The 24564-nt window shown below is 38.1% G+C and overlaps 1 protein-coding gene across 1 annotated transcript in view; it reads right to left on the bottom strand.

The window, feature by feature from the left end:
* The window catches only part of DOCK5 (dedicator of cytokinesis 5), a 210921-nt gene that overhangs the window by 137439 nt on the left and 48918 nt on the right, over positions 1-24564 (bottom strand). The window contains exons 7-15 of the mRNA XM_007938781.1: positions 23988-24145; positions 22550-22631; positions 17823-17952; positions 14852-14924; positions 11238-11380; positions 8588-8713; positions 5751-5875; positions 4176-4274; positions 2064-2136 (exon numbers count right to left, since the gene is read on the bottom strand). Coding sequence (XP_007936972.1) covers positions 2064-2136; positions 4176-4274; positions 5751-5875; positions 8588-8713; positions 11238-11380; positions 14852-14924; positions 17823-17952; positions 22550-22631; positions 23988-24145 — 1009 coding nt within the window. The remainder of the gene's footprint in view (positions 1-2063; positions 2137-4175; positions 4275-5750; positions 5876-8587; positions 8714-11237; positions 11381-14851; positions 14925-17822; positions 17953-22549; positions 22632-23987; positions 24146-24564) is intronic.

A 24564-nucleotide genomic window follows, 5' to 3' on the forward strand; every position in this document is an offset into this window, starting at 1 on the left:
ATACCTTGGGCTGATTGCTCTTCTCTCTGGCTTCCTGGCTTTTAATCCCCTTTCTCCTGCTCTTCCCGCTTGCTACTTCAGGCATCTCTGAGTTGTCTCTCCTCACCTGTAACCCTGGGGCTGACTGCTCTTCTGTCCGGGTTCCTGGCTTTTATCCCCTTTCTCCTGCTCTTCCGGCCCCTAGTCTGCTTAGTCTTATCCAATGCAACACTTTCTCCACACTGTAGCCAGAGTGAGTTTTCCAAAATCAAATCTAATAATGCCAATTGCCCTGCTTCAAGACTTTCTAATCTCAATTTCTACTGTTTTAAAACTTGAAAGTATCAGCACTCCAGGGTTTCTGACACCACTCAAGGTTTCCCCTCTCCTGTTCCTCTTAAAGATGTAGTTCAAGTACCAGGAGAAGTAAATACATGATCCTGTAGCATTCTGAGAGAAAGTCTAGCCTCACAGGGACGCAGAGCTCTCCCTCCTGGTCCTCAGATGTCGACCGCTGTGCTTACCATGCATCTGCCTGGGCATCTCTGACTGGGCTAGCCTATGGCCTGTTCTCACCACAGACACAGCTCTAAGGTCTGTTGTGACTCGGGTGTATGCCCACACTGGCTGAGACGGATACACTGTATGTTTCTATTACAACTGGTTTATCCATTCTCCTCTTGATGGCCATGTGGGCTATTTCAATTTGGAGGTATTATAAATAGAGCTGTTATGAGTATGTACTCCACCCCCACCCCCACCACTCCAAAAAAAAAACCCTCCAAAACACTTTTTAATGTCTTCCTCTGCAATGCAGCTCAAAAGAACCTTCATCTTGAATGCCCAGCTGTCAATCCAGGCTCTCCATCACTTACTACCTCCGTGACCTTGAGCAATGATTTAATCTCTCTGTTCCTCAGAACATATAAAATTAGGATGTATATTATAAGATTATCATGGGTACATAAGAAGATAGTGTATAATTAGAGCTTCACACAGTGTCTGGTATGAACTAATGGGTCAATAAATGCTAGATTAGTGTTTTGTAGAAACAGGAAATTGCTGATATCTGACTATTGTGACCTACATAAATGTAATTTCATATATTTCAACCTATTATTATTTTTGCTACCACTGCTCCCATTTCAGCCACATTGAACTCAGTTTGGTTCATCAAATACATTTCTTCAACGTCATCCTCTGTGGGGCAAACGTGCACTCACCTTCAAGTCTCAACTTAAAAGTGGACCATCACACACATAAACCTCCCTGGCCCGGGTGAGGAACTCCTGCTCTGTGCTCCCTAACAACTCCGAGCTCTCCCCAGTGGCATGTATCACACCACTCTTGTCTGTCTTCCTAACTAGACCACAGAGGTTCTTCAGGGTAAATAGGATGGTGGCATCCTATTTGCTGTCATAGACCCAAGACGTAGCCTGCAGCCTAGAATGTAGGTGGTGTTCAATTAATACGTTTTGGAATAATGGTTTAAATTTTTATTCAGTGCTGAATGAGAATAAAGTTACTTCCAGAAATTTTATGATCGATCTGAAAATAATCAATTTTCTTTGCTATCCACACTTTAGAGCAGTGTTTCATAAACTGTGATCTAAGACTTGATACAGCTCTTTCATGGAAAAATATGAGTCTGTTGTTAAATAATTTGGGGGATAAGAGATTAAAGAGAAGTTAAAAATTTTTCTTGACATAGGACTTCTCAGCAATATGGCAACATGCACAGTGAATGTTGAACAGGGAGATCTAATATGTAGTGTTTATCACACTTACTTGAGTTGTTGTTGTTGTTGGAACTCCTTTTCTCACAGAGTACCTATAAGCATTTATCGAACTTTAATATTCTACAGAATGCATTTTGAGAGAATTCTGATACAAGGTGATAATACAGAACTTGGAAGCCCAACAAAATTCATTATCTGACTTCCTTAGCACTAGTGAATTCTAAAATGAAACTGCCAGCTATGTAGATTCCAAGGATCTTGTTCTCTAGACTCCAGAAAGCATTGTAAGCAAGAGTAAATAAATATTTATCTATGGAACTATGTAAGAGACCTCCTAATACTTACATTCTTGTGATGACCTATGTCGGAATGTGAATCTTATATGGCAGCGTGTGACCTCTTCTATAGCAATGGATACCTGCATAATTATAAAGAATTTAATAGTTTATATTTATACAGTACTTAATACTCCTAGTTAATTTTAGAGAATTAGGTTCAGTTTTAGAATTTCAATACAGCACAAACTTTCTATAGAGTAATATTTGGCATAATATTTCATTCAAAGGAGATTTTGCTATTTTCAAACCAAAACAACCTCAAAAGATTGTCTTCACTCTTTATTCATAGATTCTCAGTATGGAGACATTACAAGTTTCTAGAATTTTCTTCTGTATGAACCAGAAAATATTTCTGAGAGAAAAAAATTGATACTTTGTGGTTTATATGGAACCTTTCAGACTGCAAGGAGTATACTGATATGGTAATACTGATATGGTAATACTTGGAGTCTATAATAGAAGGCATTTGACTGCTAACCAGAAGGCTGGTGGCTCAAACCCACCAGCCACTCCTCAGAAGGAAAACTGGGCAATCTATTTCTGTAGAGATACCGCCTCAGAAATCCAAGGAGGGGTTGCTATGAGATGGAACCGACTCGAAAACAGTGAGTTTTGAGTTATAATAGGAGTCCTTGGGTGGTGCAAATGGATAATGTACTCAATTGCTAACTGAAAGGTTGTTGGTTCGAGTCTACCCAGAGGCACCTTAGGACAAAGACCTGATAATCTACTTCCAAAAAGTCAGCCACTGAAAACCCTTTGGAGCACAATTCTACTTTGGACACAGGGGGTCACTATGAGTCAGAAGTGATGGCAACTGGCTTTATAATAGGAAAAAAAAAAAAAAAAAAAAAAAAAAACACCTCATTGCCATTGAGTCTTTTCTCACTTACAGTGACACCCCCCCATTGGGTTTCCAAGGCTGTAAATCTTAATAGAAGTAGATCACCCTGTTATAAATGAAAGAAAAGACAAAACAGGAAGTTTTTTGATAAAATACTAAGGAAAATTTTTGCTGCTTGTGTGTATAAAGGAAGCAGGGTAAAATAGGATCATGGGGCAATGAAAAAGTGAAAAATCCACGATGCATTGTTGTTGTTATGTGCCGTCAAGTTGGACCCGATTTATAGCGACCTCTCCTTGTGTTTCTGAGGCAGTATCACTACGGAAGCAGATTGCCCCATCTTCCTTCCGAGGAGTGGCTGGTGGGTTTGAACTGCCAGCTTCCTGGTTAGCAGTCAAGTGCCTTAGGCAGAATAGTTAAATACATTTTGGCATGATTATATATAGTAGAATATTAAGAGATTATTTAAAAATATGATTCTGATGAACTTTTAATACGTTGAGATTTAAAAAAGCAAGGTATAAAACTGTATAAATAGCATAATTTAAAACATATAAAGCATACAAAATTTTTTCAAATGGATTGACTGATACACCAGTTTGGGTTTGGATTTTGAATTGAAGTATTAATGCCATTTTTATGAAATTTCTATGAAGAGCTCATATGACTAACAATCAGAAAGAGCTGATGGAACCTGGGTTCAGAAGAAGTGGGCTCTAGTGTAGGCTCTGGCAGCAAGTAGCTATAGGTTGTTAGGAAGTCACTTAACTTCTGTGAGTCTTAGCTGCCTACTCAGAAAGCAGACATTACAATAGCTTATTATAGTCACAAGGCTACTGTGAAGAACAAATGAGATGACAGGTCTGAAAAGCACTGTGAAATTTGTCATACACATTTAACTCAGAAAAAAGCTCAGAAAACTTGGTGAGAGGCCAAGAAGAAAAAAATGTTAGGAAATTATTTTCAGAGTGCAACAGAGTGTAAAATCTTCCATTTGGTTATAGACTATCGTGGCAGCCTAGTTACATCATTACAGCTACGAGTTTCTCTATTTAAATCCCCACAAATTTATGAATGAAAATGTTTATTCTCTGAGTTTATTCAAGATAAGTTGCTCTTACACAGAATTATCATTATCAAAACATTTCTTAGTGGACAATATAGACAACCTATCTAGAACTTCAGGATGAAGTAGAAATGCTGGTGGATAAAAGCAAGGTAAGGATCTCAAAGAGGTTTATCATTCGGCAGGAGCTGCAAATGGTACAGTCTCACCTTAACCGTCTCATACCAACAGGGCTGCTTGACTTGGTAGTAGACTACTGACTTGTACTCTGAAATTCCTTCATATCCAGCACCAGGATGAATTGCTTTCTTTGGAAGAGAATAAAAAAATTAGTAGGAGATAATATTAAGAGTAAGAGCACTTCACATGTCATGCACATGCCTGACACTGGCCCACATAAGCTAAGTCAAGTCAAGGGTGAAGAGTAGAGTAAGATCAATATTCTACAATTTTATCTGAGGGTCTATCTCTATAACCCTGACAGCAGTGAACAGACCCAACACCATATTATGGCACCAAATTATTTCATCCTCTCTTATCCTCAGCTACACATTCTCCTTTGTCTTTCTTCTTCTATTCTCTCTTGGGCAACAGAGGTGCAGTATTGTGACTGGGGGGTGTACCATATGTGCAGACATACCACTATTTGAGGAAAATGACTTCCTCCTGATTACATTCTGCTCTGAGGATGTGGTATATAGCTACAGCATGTTAACTCAAACTAAAGGCTGGATCTTATCCTAGTAATGCACTACTTAGTTCAGGAGAATAAAACCTTGGGGGACATTTCCAAGCTAGTTTTAAAAATCTAGGATATAACCAACTAGGAGAAGCGTATTTGGAATGAGTTCATGGGGCTCAGGGCTCCAATACAACAGCACCATATATCACTCCCTGCTGAAGCCCAAAGCATTCTGCTTACCCCTGTAACACAGAATACAACTTGATTTAGTCAATTGTTTGGCTGTGCTTCCTTCAAAGATTATAAAATCCTTGAGAACAGTGAAGGGATGTGCACTTAATCGTGCTCCTTAACTACCTATGCAAGAAGGCACTCAGTGAGGTTTATTGAACTAAGGGCTTGATTCCTGGATTCCAAAGCAGCTAACTTTGCCTATTATAAGAGAAGGAAGATTTCAGATGAAGCAATGGAGGCCTTCTGTACTCATCCCCTTTCTATCCTCCTCTTTGATGTCAGAAGTCAATACTTATTTCTTCTATATACGAACAGAATACTACAGGTGAGGGGATTCTGCCATCAACTCCTGTGCTGTCTGGAGAAAATAACCAATCTTTTTTAGGCTGGAGTTTCCCGATTATTAAAATAAAAAAGCAGTGATAGTTGATCTTTAACCAAGGTCTCTTCCAGTTTAACAGTTCTATAGTGGGCATATCTCCCATGGTTCTTTTTTCCCAGGAGAAGGAAACATGCCTTCAACTACCTCATGTGCACTCATATCTCTTCACTCAAGACCTGGAGGATCTTAGCAGGCTGGGCAGTGGCTAAATAACTTGAAAATGATAAAGAACCTCCACATCATAGCTTATACATGAAATTATTAGTAGCCTGAGATATTTCTTAACATAGAAGAAATGTGAAAATAAGAATCTAAACGGGGATATTAGCAAAACAAGTAATTGCGAATCACAAATTTAACAAGTTTCTTTTATTTTCCTTATGAACTACACACCTAACTTAGAGAAAAATTATAACTGATCAAACATCGTCTGCTATTGTACAGAAGTATCTGACAGCCGCAATATTTCCAGGCGATGCCGCATACCTCTAAGAGCTTGCCGTCCTCATCATATACAGACATGGTCACCTCCACATTCTTTGGTGTCTTCTTTTTCCCTTTGTCAAACTCTCCATGGATCAGGGTGACATAAATATCGTTCCGAACATCTCCTACAACATAAAAAACCGTCCTGAGTGTTGCTGAGAGATGTCATTTCTAAGTTGCAGGATGTGATGATATAAAATGTATGTAAAATATGAAATAGTTTGAAATTATAATGAACTATTCATACAGAAAAAGTCTTTTACAGGTAGTGCTCTCTTTAGTTCTCTTCAGCTTACCTGATTCTACCTTTCCATACCTACCAAGATTTTGTTGAAGTATAGTTTTTCTTTTGAAATGACTCTTTTTAATAATAATGCTTTGCAATTTATCAATAACTGTTGTCTAACAGTAAGTATACAATATATATTTTTATGTTTTATTTATTTATTTTCACAGTGTAGTAAGTACACAATATATATTTACTATGTTATAGTGACACAGTTTTTTCAATAATGTCTTAGAGAATGTGATATTTTATCTCTTCTGATAATAATGAAGGCTAATGTTTAGTGCTCACAGCCATCGGGTCAGACTCAACTCATAGTGACCCCTCCTTGGGTTTCTGAGGTGGTATCCCTATGGAAGTAGATTGCCCAAACTTCCTTCCAAAGAGTGGCTGGGGTTTGAACCGTCAACCTTCTGATTAGCAGTCACATGCTTTAGATACTTAGCATAGGCAATCTATTTCCGTAGTGATACCACCTTGGAAACCCAAGGAGAAGTAGCTATGAGTAGGGTCCAACTCGATGGCACATAAGAACAACAGCAAGAATGTGTTCAAAAGAAAGCAAAAATCCTCACGACTGGACCAATAAGCAGCACCATGATAAATGGAGAAAAAGTTGAAGTTGTCAAAGACTTCATATTATTTGGTTCTACAATCAACACCAATGGAAGCAGCAGTCAATGTATAGCATTGGGTCAATCTGCTGCAAAAGACTTCTTTCAAGTGCTGAAGAGCAAAGATACCTCCTTGAGGACTAAGGTGTGCCTGACACAAACCATGGTTATTTTCAATCACCTCATATGCATGTGAGAACTGGACAATGAATAAGGAAGACCAAAGAAGAGTCGATAGTTTTGAGTTGTGGTGTTGGAGAAGAATGCTAAAGGTACCATGGATCACTAAAAGAACTAACAAATCTGTCCTGGAAGAAGTGCAGCTGGAACACTCCTGGGAAATGAGAATGGCCAGACTTTGTCTCAACTATTTTGGTCTTGTCATCAGAAGGGACCATTCCCTGGGAAGGATATCATGCTTGGTAAAGCAGAGGGTCAACGAGAAACGGTAGGGCCCTCAACAAGATGGTCTGACACGGTGGCTACAACAATGGGTCCAGGTATAGCAAGGATCTTGGGGCTGGCACAGGACTGGGCAATGTTTTATTCTGCTGTACATAGGGTCACTATGAGTTGGAGATGACTGGATGGCACCTAACAACAACACTATGTGTCTGACACTGTTCAAAAACTTACATGCATTAACTTAATCTTCATAACAATCTGACAAGATAGATATTATTTCTGCAAGTCCACAGTCCTTTATGTTTATTCAGATGAGCTTAATTGTTTTTACCAGTACCAAAAGAATTATTGCTTGTGATGTTTTTGTAACCAGTCAAAAAATTTAAAAATTAATTAATTAATAAATGTCTAGTCCCCATAGCAAAGAAAAAGTTTATATTTTACTTAGGGACATAAAAGAAACCTGGAAAAAATGAATGGCAAATCAAGTTCTTGTATGGGAAAACTCCATAATGTGAAAATGACTCCAAAATATGTATTATACTAAATTGCTTCTCAGTGTAAAAGTTAAAACCTTACCACACTGTAAAATAAGTAGGGCTATATATTTAGATTACTGTATCATTTTAATCCCTTACTCAATTGGAAAAAAATTAAGTTACAACCCACAGTTGGAGAGGGTAAAGAAAATGAGGCTTGTTCATATATTGTAGTTTGAAATCTTAATACAACCTTTTTGTGATGAACAAATTGATAATTTATATGAAAACCCAGAATTGACCCTGCAATTCCACTGACAAAATTTCTCCCAAGGGTTTAAAAATGTGGCTAATGATCTCTTGATAAGGATTTTCATTTGGTGTTGCCTATAATTTCCCTTCACTATTACAGAGGTTAAGAAATTAAATGATTGAATGCACAGAATTCAAGAGAATACATATGCAGATCACCAAGATGTTGTGGAAAAAAAAAAAAGATGAAACTAAAGTAAGAAACTGCAGAATGTTTATATTCTTGTCATCACAAGAATAGGGAGAGCCAAGAACACAGTTGGAACTTTAGGAACTGGAGCAGAAGGTCCAGCTGTTACTGAACCAAGCATGCACCACTCTGGGGTTTCCTCAAAAGGAGCACATAATGCTAGTGATGTAATAATGGGAAAAGGCACATGCAAATGGAGTAAATTAGTCTCAGGGGCAGAGAACCCTGCGCTATCATTAGCTCTTCTTAACAAAAGGTCTAAGGAAACATTTGGAAGGGGTTTGTGCAGGATACAAAGGAAGAGAGAGTGAACAGAAAATTTTGAGTTACATTTAAATGCATGTATTTGCATTTAAATGCACATCTATGGCTGGGTAGCATTTAGGGTACTACTACCCTATTTGTATCTCCTACTGTCTTGGTTCCAGTAAATGCAAATAACAACATAAATCTTATAGATATATGTTGTCTCAATTGTCCTGTTAGAAATAAGTGTTGCAAGGACGGAGACGTAGAGGAAGCAGAATAGGTGAGTCAAGCAAAGTGGTTACCTGGTAGGATTATCTCAGGAAAGCCCATTTTTCGGGCTATTGATGTTGATCTGTCAACCAAGTGTGAAAAATTCTTCTGAACCTGTGTCAGGTCACCTGGCATTAGCTTCAAGGACACCCAAAGTCCTTTAAAGAAATGAAAGATAAACTTTTAGTTTGCTGTATGAGATATATTAAAAAAACCCACACACAAATGTTGAGAAATATATATGAGTTGTATAATGATTAAAAGTACCTAATTATAAAGATTTAAATTCTTCTTATGTTAATGACACTCCTTTCAATATGAAAAGAGTGAACAGTCAAAAAATTTTAGGGGAAAAAAGGAAGGATAACCCTTACCAGATATCAAAATGGATTATAAAGTTATAATAATGTGTGTGATACTAGTCATAGAAAAGGTATGCAAATGAACAGAAACAATGTGATTAAATACTTAACACTGTAACATACACTAATTTAATATATGGTAGGGAGCTCTGGTAGCATAGTGGCTAAGACACTTGCCTGCTAACCAGACAGCTGGCGGTTCAAACCCACCAGCCACTCCTCGGAAGGAAGGTTGGGCAATCCTACTTCTGTAGTGATACTGCCTCGGAAACCCAAGGAGGGGTCGCTATGAGTCGGGTTTGACTCGACGGCACATAACAACAACAACAAAGGAGACATAACAAATCATGAAATAAGAAACAGTAATTCCATAAATGTGCTGGGATAATTACATTGCTAATTCAAACAGAATAGACTTCATCTCTCACCTCACATTTCAATAAAACAAATTCCTAATATAATAAAATTAATAGAAACAGAAATAGGAAATTAAAAGAAAAAAATATGTGTATAGCTATTAAATCAGAGAAAGACTCTTTCTAAGTATAGAAATAAAATGATGAAATTACAAAGTAAAAGAATTAGCTATATACAAACTATAAGTTTTGATATGCATAATACATGCAAGTTATAGTACAAAATGAAGAAATAAGAATTTATGAAAGAAAAATATTACTCTTTATTACATAAAGAATTTATACCTATTAGAATAAAAACATGAAAATATTCATAAAATATAGGATAGGAAAAAGACAAATTATAAAGCACAAGAAGCTTATAAATATTTGGTAAATTAAAAAATTGGAAAAATATGTGTCCTAAATATGACAAGAAGAATATAAATACATCTGAAAAGCACTTGCTTTCCTGTTAAGTGGAAGTTAAGAGATGGCACATTTAAAAACTTTATTAAAAAAGAAAAACTATACATATACAGCAATCTAATGTAAGCATTTTTAATCTAACTAAAATTACATCCTTAGGTTATAAGTTCCAAAAGAAGAAAAACATATTTAGATACTTGTTTTAAGATTCTTTTATGATTCCTCACATGTCCTTCCCATTCAGGGTAATTGTGAATACATGGGAAACACTGAGTAGTGAAAAAAAAGTGACCGCATCCTCAAAATATCCAAAAAAGAGTCATCATCTTAATATTTGAATTTTAAACTTAAAATTTCTTTCCTTATTATTTGAATTTAAAACATAATTTCACTATCTTGAACTTATAGTTAAAACTGTGTCAGTAAGAGGCTGTATAACCAAACCAAACTCACTTCCATCGAGTCAATTTTGACTCATAGTGACCCCCACTTTGGGTTTCCAAGGCAGTAAATCTTTAGGGAAGTAGATTGCCCAGTCTTCCTTTGGTGGAGTGGCTGGTGGATTTGAACCACCAACCTCATGGTTAGCAGTCAAATGTCTTAGGCATGATGCCACCAGAGCTCCTTAAAAGGCTGTATGGTGGTACTTAAAACAGCTAAAAATAAATTGGATAGCCATTATTTTCTATGAATACATATTCATTCATATCACTTTGCTCTTTTTCTTCTCTATTTTAGGAAATGTAATGGGATAAACCAGTCAGAGGATAGTAGATAATTATCCCCCAAACTCTTTTTCTGTGTGCATAAACCCAGATTCAGCAATGAGAAGGTACCAAAAACTGAAACCAAACTCACTGCCGTCGAGTCGATTCAACTCACAGTGACCCCACCCCTCGTTAGGTTTCCGAGGTGGTATCTCTACGGAAGTAGATTGCCCAATCTTCCTTCCAAGGAGCAGCTGGTGGATTTGAACCACCAGCCTTCTGTTAGCAGTCCAATGCCTTAGGCACTACGCCACCACATAAGAAAAGACTCCTGGGGTAAAAGTTTGTTGCACAGAATTTACAAAATACAACTGTGATCCAACTCACTTCTGAGTGCACTCTCACTGCTTTTCACTATTAAATACCTTTAAGCAAGAGATTGAGGTGGGCAGTCCACAGCAGGGACTGTTTTGCATCAGAGAAAGATTATGGAAGGCCAGGAGTTCAAGGACTCATTGTTGTTGTTGTTGTTATTTGCCATCGAGTTGCACCCGATTCATAGTGACCCCTCCTTGGGCTTCTGAGGCAGTATCATTACGGAAGTAGATTGCCCAACCTTCCATCCGAGGAGTGGCTGGTGGGTTTGAACTTCCAGCCTTCTAGTTAGCAGTCAAGTGCCTTAGGCTCTAGGCTACCAGTCTTTCTTATAAAGAAATGTGATTAAATACTTCCACCCAGACCACACTCCCACCGAAGCCCCTTCCCAGCTTAGTCCATAGGGCTGTGTACCTTGTCCTTTGTGATTCACTTCCTTTGCTGCTATCACTTTATTCAAGACTGAAGTGAGTGGCTCATTCTCCCCAATCACATGGGATGTTATCAAGGGTGACATGATTAGCTGCCTCTGTCGGATATAGGTTTCCATTGCAATTCTGGGAAAGATAGAAAAGAGAGTTTTAAAGGGGGTTGTGAGGAAGCAGAAGACTATAGCACATTTGGAAACATAATGCCAAACACTCCTAACCAAAGGGCTCTTTCTTCCTCTATGTTCTACCTTAAACATCTGCCTATCTTACATATTGATTCATCTTGGAATCGACTCAGAGCAAACAAAAACAAACAAAACTGAGGGTGAGGCACAGGCAATACCTGATGCTCTTTATGATGTAAGAGAGACTGCTCTAACAGAATTGACAGGGCTAAGGAAGGGCAGGGGACCTGCCCTCTGGTTCTGTGAAAGTCTTCTCTCTGGGCCTCAGTTTCCCCATCTGTAAGGAGATGGGCTTGGATCATATGCTTTCTAAGGCTCCCATCCAGCATCAACACTCTATGAGAGAAATATGTACGCAGCTGTGTTTGAAAGACTTGTTCTTAGAATCCCATGTGATGACAGAAGACATTTAGGATTGAAGTAAATCAAGCATCAGCAAACAAATTTCACTTCTGTTATCACATCAGGTTCAGGATCATACACTGTGTTCAATGAACTAAGCACAACCTCCATTCTATTGACAACAGAAATGCTATCAGTAATTGCATATAAGCCTGATGCAGTACAACAGTTTCCAGTCTTCTTTGCTCTGGTTTTGTTCTCTTCCCCACTACATATTCCAAATTTCTCTACAGGGTTCAGGTCTCTACTCTGACCAAATCCAAAACTAAACCCACTGCCACTGAGTTGGTTCTGACTCACAGTGACCCTTTAGGACAGATTAGAACCGCCACATAGGATTTCCAAAGCTGTAAATCTTTCTTCCATGGAGTGGCTGATAGGTTCGAACCACCAACCTTTTGGTTAGCAGTCGAATGCTTTAACTACTGTGCAACCAGAGCTCTTTTATCTTCTGACAACACAGGGAAAATATACTGCAATTATGTTATTTTGAAAGCTGTGATTGCTACACTGAGTGGGTGTTTTTTTTTTTTTTTTTTTTTCCCAAATGAGTCTCTCAAGGTGATCAGTAGAATACACACATAAAACCTTCCTATTGTAATATACTATAAAGCTTTTGAGGAGTTCTGGTAGCATAGTGGCTAAGACACTTGCCTGCTAACCAGACGGCTGGCGGTTCAAACCCACCAGCCACTCCTCGGAAGGAAGGTTGGGCAATCCTACTTCCATAGTGATACTGCCTCGGAAACCCAAGGATGAGTCGGGTTTGACTCGACGGCACATAACAACAACAACAACATAAAGCTTTTGAGGTAGCTTGTGAAAGCATATGCCATAAATTTTAGGAGTTAAACGCCAGAGGCTGCAATTTGTATTATGAACACTTCACAGTAGTTGGTGCAGTGAGTGGTAATCAGATTGGGACTGGGATCCTCAGAAACACAAACATGTACTGCTTATAGGGGAACCAATCCCAGGGCTCACAGTTTCAACATGGCCACTGAAGGATAAGTGGGGCTCAGAAATTACACAGAGAAGCACAGAACTAAAGAAAGAAATTGATCTCAATGATGAAAACAAATGTGTGCATGTACGCAATCGAAGCAGCTTTCATGGACATACGACTTACCTCAAAATTCCTATTAGCAACCAAGTTATAGAAAATATTTATCTATCTGACCATATTCTTAGAGGGTCAGTATATGGGTGAGAGGAGACTACACAACTATATATTTTAAAAATAATTAATGGCAGCCTCTGGATGAAAGGCAGAGTACTATATATAATTGTTACCTGTATTATCATATTTAGAAAGTTACCTTTCAGTAAAGGTGCTAGACTTAAATTTGAAATACTAGAATTTTTAATATTTTAACTAAAATTCTATAAAAAATACATATACATATTTGTTGAAGAAAATAGAGATAGACAAAAAGAGCAAAATCACCTGTTGCTTCATCAACAGAAATAATTACTGTTCATTATGTAACATGGACTGTGTGTTCCTTGAAAAATCTAAATTTTAAGGTGTTTAGTATATAGCGGCAGTGATGGCAGTGGGTTTGGTATCTCCTGATAAGCAATGTATGCCAGTTTCCTGCATCCACCCAAACCCTGGAATCTTACATATTTCTGAAATGTGGTCAAGCCAAAAACTGAACCTTGTTTTAGTTTCCATTTCATTGATTCTCATGAATTTATAGGCCATTTCTTTGTGTGGTTATGTAAATTTCCATTTACTGAATTTCTAGAAATTCTTTGCATATTAATAATTCTCATCCTTGTTCATACATATTAAAAATATCTTATTAACTCTTTTCTCTAAGTTTAAAATTTAAAATGGTTAAGCCTAACAATTTTTCCTTTTTGTTAAATCTTTGGTATCTGGCTCAGAAAGGCCTCCCCACACACCAATATTCCAAATAAAAGTAGAAAACTTCTATTCCCATATGGTATTTTAAGATTTTAGCTCTTATCTTTAATCATTTGGAATTATACCAAAACTACGTAAACTGTAAGATAGGCTCTAACTTATGTTTTCTTAAAGATTAGCTAATTTGTATATATAATTTATCCTTCTCCAGTGATTTGTAATATTATTTTTTAAAAAAATCATATATGAACTCAAATGTCTTTGGGCCTATTTCTGGAATTATTGGTTTATTTTACTCATTTGTTATGGCAGCTTCAACTTAACTGAGACAATGGACTTGTCTAACTGACAGAAGTTAGGAGTCAGTTACAGCAAGGACACCAGTCTCACCTAGCCTGCCACCCTGTGCTCAGAGTAAGTGGACTATGACTGCTACAGTCCAGTTCACACAGGCATTTCTTTAAAGTTACTGGGATTTAGATTTGCGGGTCTTAGAGGAGCTCTGTGGAATGATCCTTCCACATACTCTCAGGCTGCCTTTCCCTTCACTTATGGAAACCCACAGGCTAGTCAGCCCTACACTCTACCTCCTAAACCTTGCTACTGAAAGTGTGGTCTCTGAACCAGTACCATCATAACCTGGGAGCTTGTTAAGATGCAGACCCCAGACCTAATGAATCAAATTTTGCATTCTAACACAATCCCAGGGTGATCTGTATGCACATTACAGTTTGATAGCACAGTCCTACCCTGTATGATTCCTTGTTTTCTCCCTCATCCATATGACCCCTGTTCCATCCCTCTTCCAAAATGTGCAGACACACTGTGTATATTTCCAACCCTTACTTAGCACCACTCTCTGGTTCCCAGTGCAGACAAAGATTGGCCCCTTATTTTCATATTCCTTTGGTCATTTCTATCGACAAGAAATGTCAGTTAGAGTCTCTTAACTTAGAGTCCAATACAAAGAACTCTGAATGAAGTTTTCTGTCAAACTCTTATCTGACAATTTTCCAGTTTTAAAGTTTCCATTCCCTAACTAAGAAAATGATTCTTAGCACCTGGGTCTATGTTAGCAAACCATTCAAACAGCTAATAAAGGTCTCAAGTCACCCAGGACAAATGCCAAGTACTTACTGTTGAAAGGGAATAAAATGCTGCTTTTCTTCATCGTCCACCTTCCCATGTATGATATCAGTAATATCCATCACTAAGAAAAAGATAAGCTTAATTAAAGGAACTAACTGCTTCATGCCTCAGTAGGCTACTATGGAAAAAGACGGTATCAGTACACATAGACCACGAGAGTAAGAAAGATATGAAGCATGAGGTTACTCTTATTTCTATGCCAGCGATGATTCCCAGTGTACCTGTGCAGCAGAGGAGCAGTTCATCAGAGGCTCCAAAAGGGCTTTGAATTTTCTCAGATCAAACCTGCAGACTACCCTTTCAGAAACGCTAAGAGACTGCTCACAAGTTGCTAAGTTCTTGAGAAACTTGAGACTGGTAATACTTTTTCGTCAGCCTTCATTCAAAGCCACGGAGAACACATATTTTGGCAGAGATGTCAATAAAATTAAAGACCTGGGAGAGAAACTCAAGACTTGAAGTGGGCAACTGTCTCTTTTATTTGACACATGCTCACCTGGTTTCCACAGTCCCCAACTTACAATGCATTTGAGTTATGAAGAACTGCACTTAACTACCGTCTGTTTTTTACTATTTAGAATGTTGCAGTGTTTAATTTGCTGATGTCATCATTCTAAGATGCTCACTCACAGATGTTTATATGTAATGTTTCCAACCCCCAAAGACAGACCCAATTTGTAAAGATCCTGATAACTCATAGTGACCCCTCCTTAGTTTCTGAGGCAGTATCACTACATTAGTAGATTGCCCAATCTTCCTTCCAAGGAGTGGCTGGCGGGTTTGAACCACCAGCCTTCTGGTTAGCAGTCAAATGCCTTCGGCACTATGCCACCAGAGCTCCCAATAAGAGGCAGTAATAATGAAACCTAAAAAAAAAAAGACGTATTTGACTTATGTCAGAATCAACTTACAGTGGAGTTGTAGCTTGGGGATGAAATGAAGGGAAGCCAGGGCAAAGCAGCACAGAATACAAGTTTACAGAGTGCTTTATGTCTCTAGACCTAAGAGGAGCACTTAATAAGGCACTGTTGTAATCCTACTGCAATTACACTAAAACCTGTGAAAGCTGGAACCTGTGTAAGCGGAAAACCTGTCAGAGAAGGAAAATTAAAATATTTTCCACTAAAATGAGCAACAGAAAAGTGCTAAGATTTCACTCTGTCAAAGGAGAAACACTTGAGAGACCCAGAAAAGCAGGGCAATCTTGTTGAGTTATGGCTCTCACAGGTTTCACTATATTAACTCATACACATAGATATTATTATTAGCTCTACTTTAAGAGATGAGGAGACTGAGGCACAAAAAGTTAAATAACTTGCCCAAGGTCAGAAGTTTTCCATGGTAGAGCCAGGGTATAAACCTAACAGTGGCAACAGAGCCAATCCACTTAACCATGAAGCCTACAGAACTAATGAGCAGCTGCTATCAAGCTGTTGAGATTAGACAAGGCCCATGGCAAATGTGATTGATCCCCTTAATAAACGACAATCCAGCCATGAAACACATCAACAACCCATTGCCCTGTATATATGCAGATTAAAAGAAACACTGACATACGAGTCAAATTCTCAAATGAAAAACGAAGGATAAGGGAGAAATATCTTCTCAAGGGAACCCAAACAACATAAGTAATAGTAGGGGAGATAGTAATGTTGGTGAAAGGAAGCTGTAGAAAGTAGAGCATGACATTCAAGTTGCTGTTAGTCCTTAACAGTACTCTACAAAAAGTGTAGGAAAAAATACTGCAACACTTTTATTTGACCTCCCAAAATAGGAAGTTCGTTTGTCAATGCCATCATCTAGTTATTCCTAACCTCTACTGACACTCTGCAGCAAGGCTCAGAGTAAATTGGTCTCCTTTTCATTGCTACCACACTCAACAAATGCCAACTCACACACACACACACACACACCATGAAAAAGAAAAGCAAGCAAAAGTCTCAAAGCTGATGCTTGAGTTTCTATGGCCTATTTCGAAGGACACTGGCTTTGGGTATACCTCAATTTCTTTGTGGAAACAATAACAAGATTGCTATATAGATAGTAAACAGTACTAGGCCATGGCTGCCTTGTCTTTTCTAAGATTCCATTCCAAATCCCTATAAAGAAATAATGCCTGCCCTCTAGTCACAGACTGGCAGACCTTGAGCAGCACAGTGCAGCGCATGGCAGCTCAAAGGCTGTCCAAAGTGACACAGAGGTCATCAATATCTACGTTACCCTGAATACATGGAGTGTCCACGAGCAGAACTACAACATTCCATAGACAGCTTTCAAATGTGGGGACCAAAATGTTAATGCAAGAGCAAAAATCTGTTTCTTCAACTTAAGAAACTACAAAAGACTACATAGGGGGCTCACTGAATGTTCTGAGGTTTAATTTAAGCAAAGCATTCTCTTTAAGAATCCTTACAAAAATAACATTGCCTTTGAAGAATAAATTTCCTAAACAAACCACTTTCAAGGTAATATTTTATTCCACTAAAATCAATATGCAGCCATAGGCAGGAGGGTGGCAACAGTCACAAATGAGGCTTTACTGCAGTCCTGCTGAGTACAAGACAGTCTGCTAGACTCTAAGAGAGAAAGGAAAGAGGTTTAGGTGTAGATTAAAATATTAAAAAAAAAAAAAAAACAGAAACAGCTGCCTGAGTTGATGTTGACTCAGTGGCAACCTCAATTCCATGCGTTCATGCGTTTCAGAGTAAAACTGCAATCCCCAGAGCTTTCAATGCCTATGATCTTTCAGAAGTAGACTGCCAGGCCTTTCTTCCTAGGTGGATTCAAACTGCCCATCTTTCAGTTAGTAGCTAAGTGCTTAAGGACCATGCAGAGTGTCCAGATGGCGACAAATAACCCAAGACAAGATAACTGACAATCCATGGCAATAAATTCCTTATGCCTGGCATTGACAGTGAAACATGACCTGTTTTTGACCATCTCCCTGCCTTTCCTGTACCTGCTACTCCAAAAGGTCTTCGAAGTCCACAGGTATGCTTTTTGCCTTCCTTAAGTTCCATGTGGCCCACCCGGACAATCTGGCACACCAGGCTGATGCGAGGTCGGATGAGGTCAGAGCTGCTGAGGTCCTAAAGAGGCAAACAGAGAAGAGAAATGGGGAGGTTAAGCTGAAATATCCAATCAATATCATTCTTCTTCTCTTTTCACTCTACAATGAAACACCATTCAGAGCTTATTTCCTAATGCTGAAATACCATCAAGGACTCCCTTCTTCTCGATGCCCATTCAAGAATTATTAGGGTATCAGAGAAAATTATCTTGTATTCATAAAAAAGGCACTTTTTTTTATTCTCCAGTTCCTATATTGAATTTAAAAATTATATCATATTCAACTTAAAGTCTCTGGTTTATAAATTTAAGTTGTTATCATTGTTAGGTGCTGTTGAGTCATCTCTGACTCATAGCGACCCCATATATAGCAGAACAAAACAGTGCCCAGTCCTGTGTTAGTCCCACAATCTTTGCTATATCTGAGCCCATTGCTGTAGTCACTGTGTCAATCCATCTTGTTGAGGAGCTTCCCCTTTTTCATTGATCCTCCACTTCACCAAGCATGACATCCTTCTCCAGAAAATGGTTCCTTCTGACAGCAAGAACAAAGTAGGTGAGTTTAAGTAGGGTGTTTAAAATCAGGACACTTATTGTTGCTACTTTATATCCTGCTAAGTCCTATCATAGAACAGGATGCATTTCAGTGTCAAATGAAGTAAAAACTTAGTTGACATTGACGTGTAATAGGTATCTGCATGACCATGCATTCCAAACAACCCTATGAGACAATTATAACATGGAACACCTTCTGAAATACTCATCTGTCATTATGAGTGGTATCCACTGAGAGATCCAGATGTTGAATAATGAGACTTGTGTAAGGTGAAATGTCTATTTGTTTTGCAGTAATTTTCTACAAACTCACTGCCATTGAGTCAATTCAGACTCATGGTGACCCCCTTTGGGTTTCCAAGGGGATAAATCTTTACAGAAGTAGATTGCCCAGTCTTCCTTCCATGGATTGGCTGGTGAGTTTAAACTTCCAGCCTACTGGTTAGCAGTCAAATGCCTTAGACAGTATGCCACAGAGCTCCTGCAGTAGGTTGTATTAAGGATGGGTGAGTAAACCCATGAATCAGTTCACATTCCCATTAGCATCAGAAATAATTAATTACAAAAAATAATACTATTAATTACATCTTAAACTCTTTTATGAAGTAGCTATCCAAGACCTCTTTTACTGACTCAATTACTACTTTTTAAATAATCATTCCAAATCCATCACCTATAACCCAGCAACAATGAGTGTCCATTGAAAACCCTATGGAACATATACCAATTATAATAACATTGACCCTAATCTTTTACTTGAAGTTTTGCAAGGCTTCTGTTAATAGAAAAATAAGGACTTCAGATGATTGGTTAAACAAATTATGGCTTATTTTTATCACTAATCATATGCAATCATTTTCAAAGTTTCGAAATATTTAATGACCAAGGAAATGTTTACCACATTGTATTTAATTGAAAAGGCTAGAAATGAAATCTATATACGAGATGATCCTAATTTGAGGAGTGGAGCAGGAGTTGGGAGGAGATAGCAGGATAATTATTTGCAGCTATTCTAAATGGTATTGATTAAAAGATGGACAAAAGACTAACCCTAATAGCTTGTTAATATATTTAATGTACAAATTGATAAATGCCTTTTGATTTTAGAAAAAAAAAAGATGATGACATATCTTAGAACTGAGGAAATATTCTGAGTTGAGGCGAAGGAGGTTTCTAGAAGATATCCATGGATCAAGCACTGGGACAATAACCAGAGCAAGACCGTTCTGTGGGTCAGCTATACGTGGAATAAAAATAAGCCTGTTTCAATCAATGTAATTGTTTAACAAATACATTAACTTCCAACAATTGGTATTTTTCTAATTATTCTGTTGTTGGTTTCTAAGCATATTGTATTTCTATACCACTCCTCAGAAGGAGGGAGCTCTGGTAGCTTAGTATCTGAGGCACTTGACTGCTAATCAGAAGGCTGGAGGTTCAAACCCACCAGCCACTTCTCGGAAGACTGGGCAATCTACTTCCATAGTGATACTGCCTCAGAAACCCAAGGAGGGGTCGCTATGAGTCGGGTCCGACTCGAGGGCAAATAACAACAACAACCACCTCAGAAGGAAGGTTGGACAATCTACTTCCGTAGTGATATTGTCTTGGAAACCCAAGGAGGGGTCGCTGTGATTCAGATCCGACTCCATGTCAGTGAGTTTGGGTTTTTTTGGATACTCACAGCAAACAAATGGAAAATAAAAAATATTTTTCACACTAACAAAATATTTGGAAATAATTTTTTAAATACATGAAAGAAGACTGAGATCTAACAAATGCTTCTGAGAAATATGAAAGAAAATCTAAATCAATGGAGAAATATCATGTTCATTGATTGGATGACTTAGTATTCTTTAAAATATCAAATCCCCAAAGTTTGATCTATACATTCTGCACAATCTCTATCAAAATCCCAACAGTATTTTTCATAGGAATTGGCAAGGTGATTTTAACTTTATAAGGAAAAGCAATTTGAAAAAGAATAAAGTTTGAGGAGTCACTCCTACCTATCACTTCCTTTAGTGCTTTACCTCAGACTCTCTTTTCCTTAGAGGCATAAGGAGATAAAACATAAGTGTGGATTCAGAGAGAAAAGAGAGTACCTCCTAGGTTCAACTGGCAGCTGGTGAAACCTGCTCACTCCAGGCTTCTAAAGCTCTAACGCCATTACAAAGAGAATCCTAAAAGAGTTCCTGGCCCAAGGGAAAGAACATCACGGCACACTCTCAACTATAGCCTCCAATATTTCCTTGCTCTTCATTCATTATAGCAGCACTCCTTCTACTTTGGAGAAGGGGTAGAAACAGAGGGAAAATGCATTAAAATATAAGCACACAAAGAAAAAAATCTAGACCACACCTTTGCTCCAACTGCAGCCTCAATTCAGAATGCTCTTTCCCCAGATGCTTTGTTTTATTGCACTTCTCTATTAAGCTTCACAGATACTGCTGGGGTTTTTGTTTTGTTTTGTTTTACAAATTACAAGCCTGTGGCAACCTTGTGTACAGCAAGGCTATCAGTACCATTTTTCCAACAGCATGTGCTGACTTTGTGTCTCTGTGTCACATTTTGGTAATTCTCACAACATTTTTCACAATGCTGTTGCACAGTGGACCAATAAACAACATCACGATAAATGGAAAAAAGGTAAGTTGTCAGGGATTTCATTTTCCTTGGCTCCACAATCAATGCCCATGGAAGCAGTGGTCAAGAAGTCAGACGTCATATTGCATGGGACATCTGCTGCAAAATACCTCTTTAAAGTGTTTAAGAGCAACAATGTCACTTTAAGACTAAGGTGCACTTGACCTAAGTTATGATATTTTCTATAGCCTCATATGCATATGAAAGCTGGACAATGAAGAAGGAAAACTGAAGAAGAATTGATGCATTTGAATTGTGATGTTGGCAAAGAATACTATATACACCATGCACTGCCAGAGAATGAACAAATTTATCTTAAAGAAGTACAGCTGGAATCTTCCTCAGAAGCAAGAATGGCCAGACTTCATCTCTCATACTCTGCTCATGCTGTCAGAAGGACCAATCCCTGGAGAAGAATATCATACTTGGTAGAGCAGAGGGTCAGCAAGAAAGGGGAAGACCCTTAACAAGATGGACTGACACAATGGCTTCAACAATGGTCTCATAGCAAGATTGTGAGGATGGCACCCCACCAGGCATTTATTCTGTTGTGAATAGGGTCACACCATGAGTTGGAACTGCCTTAACAGCACCTAACAACACTGCACACTTAAAAAACTACCACAACCCAAATCAAACCCACTGCCATTGAGTTGATTCTGACTCACAGCGACCCTTTTTAGGACAGAGTAGAACTGCCCCATAGGGTTTCCAAGGCTAGAAATGTTTACAGAAGCAGACTGCCTCATCTTTCTGCTGCAGAGTGGCTGGTGGGTTCAAATTGCCAAATTTTTCTTTAGCATCCAAATGTATGCTACAAGAGTTCCTTTGATAAACTACTGTATAGAGGTATAGTGTAAACATAACTTTTATATGCACTGGGAAACAAAAAAATTAATGTGACTCACTTTATTGTGATATTTGCTTTATTGTGGTGATCTATAAGTGAACCTGTAATATCTCCAAGACATGCCTGTATCTGTATAGCTAAGTCTCTCAACTTCAAGTTCTTGCTCAAACAACTCTTCCTTACCAATCTATTTAAAACTGCAACTCTACCCCAGCCTAGAAACTCTCAATTCCTCCAAACCACTTTTAATATTCCATGTAATTTACTTATTTATCTGATTATTGTTTATTACCTATCTTTCCCTAACTAGGACATAAGAGCCACGAGAACAGGGATTTTTGTTTGATTTGATCACTGATGCATCTCAAGTACCTAGACCTGTGCCTGGCACCCAAAGCAGAGCTCAATAATTAGTCAGCAAATAAATGAGTGGGTTATTCTTAATAGTGCAAGTATGATGGTATTTATTTTCATCTTTTAATTGTTTATGTTTTCTATATATTTATCATGTTCATCCACTAATATTATAAAACTAAGAAATTATAAAACTATAAGGTAGGACTTACAGTAAAGACTGCTTGAAGATTATTAAGCTTCTCTATTTCCTTGGGCATCCCATTACTGCCCCAACGAATCAGATAGTTCTCACTGGCAAAGAGAAAAAAAAAAAATTATTCCTAATGACAGGCTAACTGGGGACTTGACGCTGCCTTCAGTATAAATTGAAAAGCAATACAAGAAATACTTGGTTCAATTCAACAGCCAGGTATGAGTGTAGCAGTGGCAGGAACTGAAACCATGGAAATGACTACTAGCCACTCACTGGTCTCCTGGCTTGGAATAGGTACCTGCTGCAGCCCAACTCCATGAGGCATGTACAATATGGGAAAAACACTGCTTAAGATGGGGCACAGACAAAGAAGATCTTACTGGATTCTACTCTCTGGGGTTGATTTTTTCATCTCAAATCCTTTTTTAAAAAGATCCTACTTCGCTGAATCAAGAATTTAATCTTAAGAAAATAGCTTAGTGGCACCTGAAAAAGTTGAACATAAAACTATCATGTGACCCAGCAATCCCAATCCTAGTTATATGCCTAGAAGTGAAAGCAGGACTGGAAACAGAAACCTGTACACCACTGTTCGCTGCAACACTTTTCACAAGAGCCAAAAGGCATTCACAAAGAGGCACAAGAAACTCTGAAAGTGATAGATATGTTTATTATCTTGATTATGGTGATGGTTTCACAAATATCTCTGTATCAAAACGTACTCTTCAAATATGTGTAGTTTATTGTATGTTAACACTACAAAATTATTTAAATTTTTTTTAATTAATCTTATAATCATTCTGAATTGATCCCCTAAAACACATATACTCACGATCAAATGAAACTTCTGTTTTAAAAATAAGCAATTTTTCAGTAATTACTTTAAACCATCTTCTCAAAAATAAATTTACATTTTCTTAGCTTCTCAAAAGTAGCACCACTCTATGGCAATCATTCCCTGTAGAGTTCCTAGGTGGCATAAAAGGATTTGTGCTTCTCTACTAACCTAACCTAAAGGTTGGCAGTTTGAACTCATGGAGTCACCATGAGTTGTAATCAACCTGATGGCTTAACGTGGTGCCAACTGTTAAAAGCTTGGCTGCTAACCAAAAGGTTGGTAATTCAAGATCACTCAGTACCTTGGAAGAAAGGCCTGGCAACCTACTTCTGAAAAATCAGCTATTGAAAACCCTATGGAGCACAGTTCTGCTCTGTAACACACTGGGTCATCATGAGTCAGAAATGACTCAATGGCAACTGGTATAGTTTCTTACTGTTTCAACAGCATTACGTAAAGGCTTAATATCCCACAGGATTTTAGTTTTCACTGCCTAGAAATTCTCCCCCGCTTCTCTAGCTTCCCTTCTCAAACTTGGTAAAGAACTCCTTGAGCAGAGGTAAGTTAGGGTGGGTAGTTTTGCAAGGTCAACAGCAAATGATCTGGGGGCCACTACCTGATGAAAGTGGAGTGGTCTGGGTCATAGAGGGCCATGAACAGCTCTGCGTCTTCCCCAATGTTGCAGACAAAGTTCTTGAAGTTCACATAGAGCCCATAGGTATGAACTGTACTGAAGATCGACTGGCCCCGCAAGTCCATGTTCTGCAAAATTGACTGAACACAGAGAACAAGAAAAAACAGCATCTTGGTTTCAGCAAACAGGAAAGACTAGCAAAGAAATTAAGCCTGCAAATGGAGGACAAATATGATTACCACCCAAGAAGAGAAGCACTCACTGGGAAGAAAATGTATGTAAGTGGAAAAATGATCAAGTAAGCAAAATATAATCACGACTACTTAGATGCTCAAGACTGTTCTGTTAAGGGTCTTGAACCTAGGTAATTCAATAAATGTTGCCTGAAGGTAGTAACTCACTATTTTAGTAACTTCAAGAAGTTGTCTTTCACAAAGAAACTCAGATCTGGATGAAACTCAAAAGCACAAATAAATTATAATTTATTATCCCTTTTTATGGGAATAACTCTAATTAGAAACAACATATTCCACTAGAAAGGTTTCATCTTCAGGCATGG

The sequence above is a fragment of the Orycteropus afer genome, unplaced genomic scaffold, assembly GCF_000298275.1.
Source record: "Orycteropus afer afer isolate SDZICR_OR568_19922 unplaced genomic scaffold, OryAfe1.0 scaffold00053, whole genome shotgun sequence".
NCBI classification, from domain to species: domain Eukaryota; kingdom Metazoa; phylum Chordata; class Mammalia; order Tubulidentata; family Orycteropodidae; genus Orycteropus; species Orycteropus afer.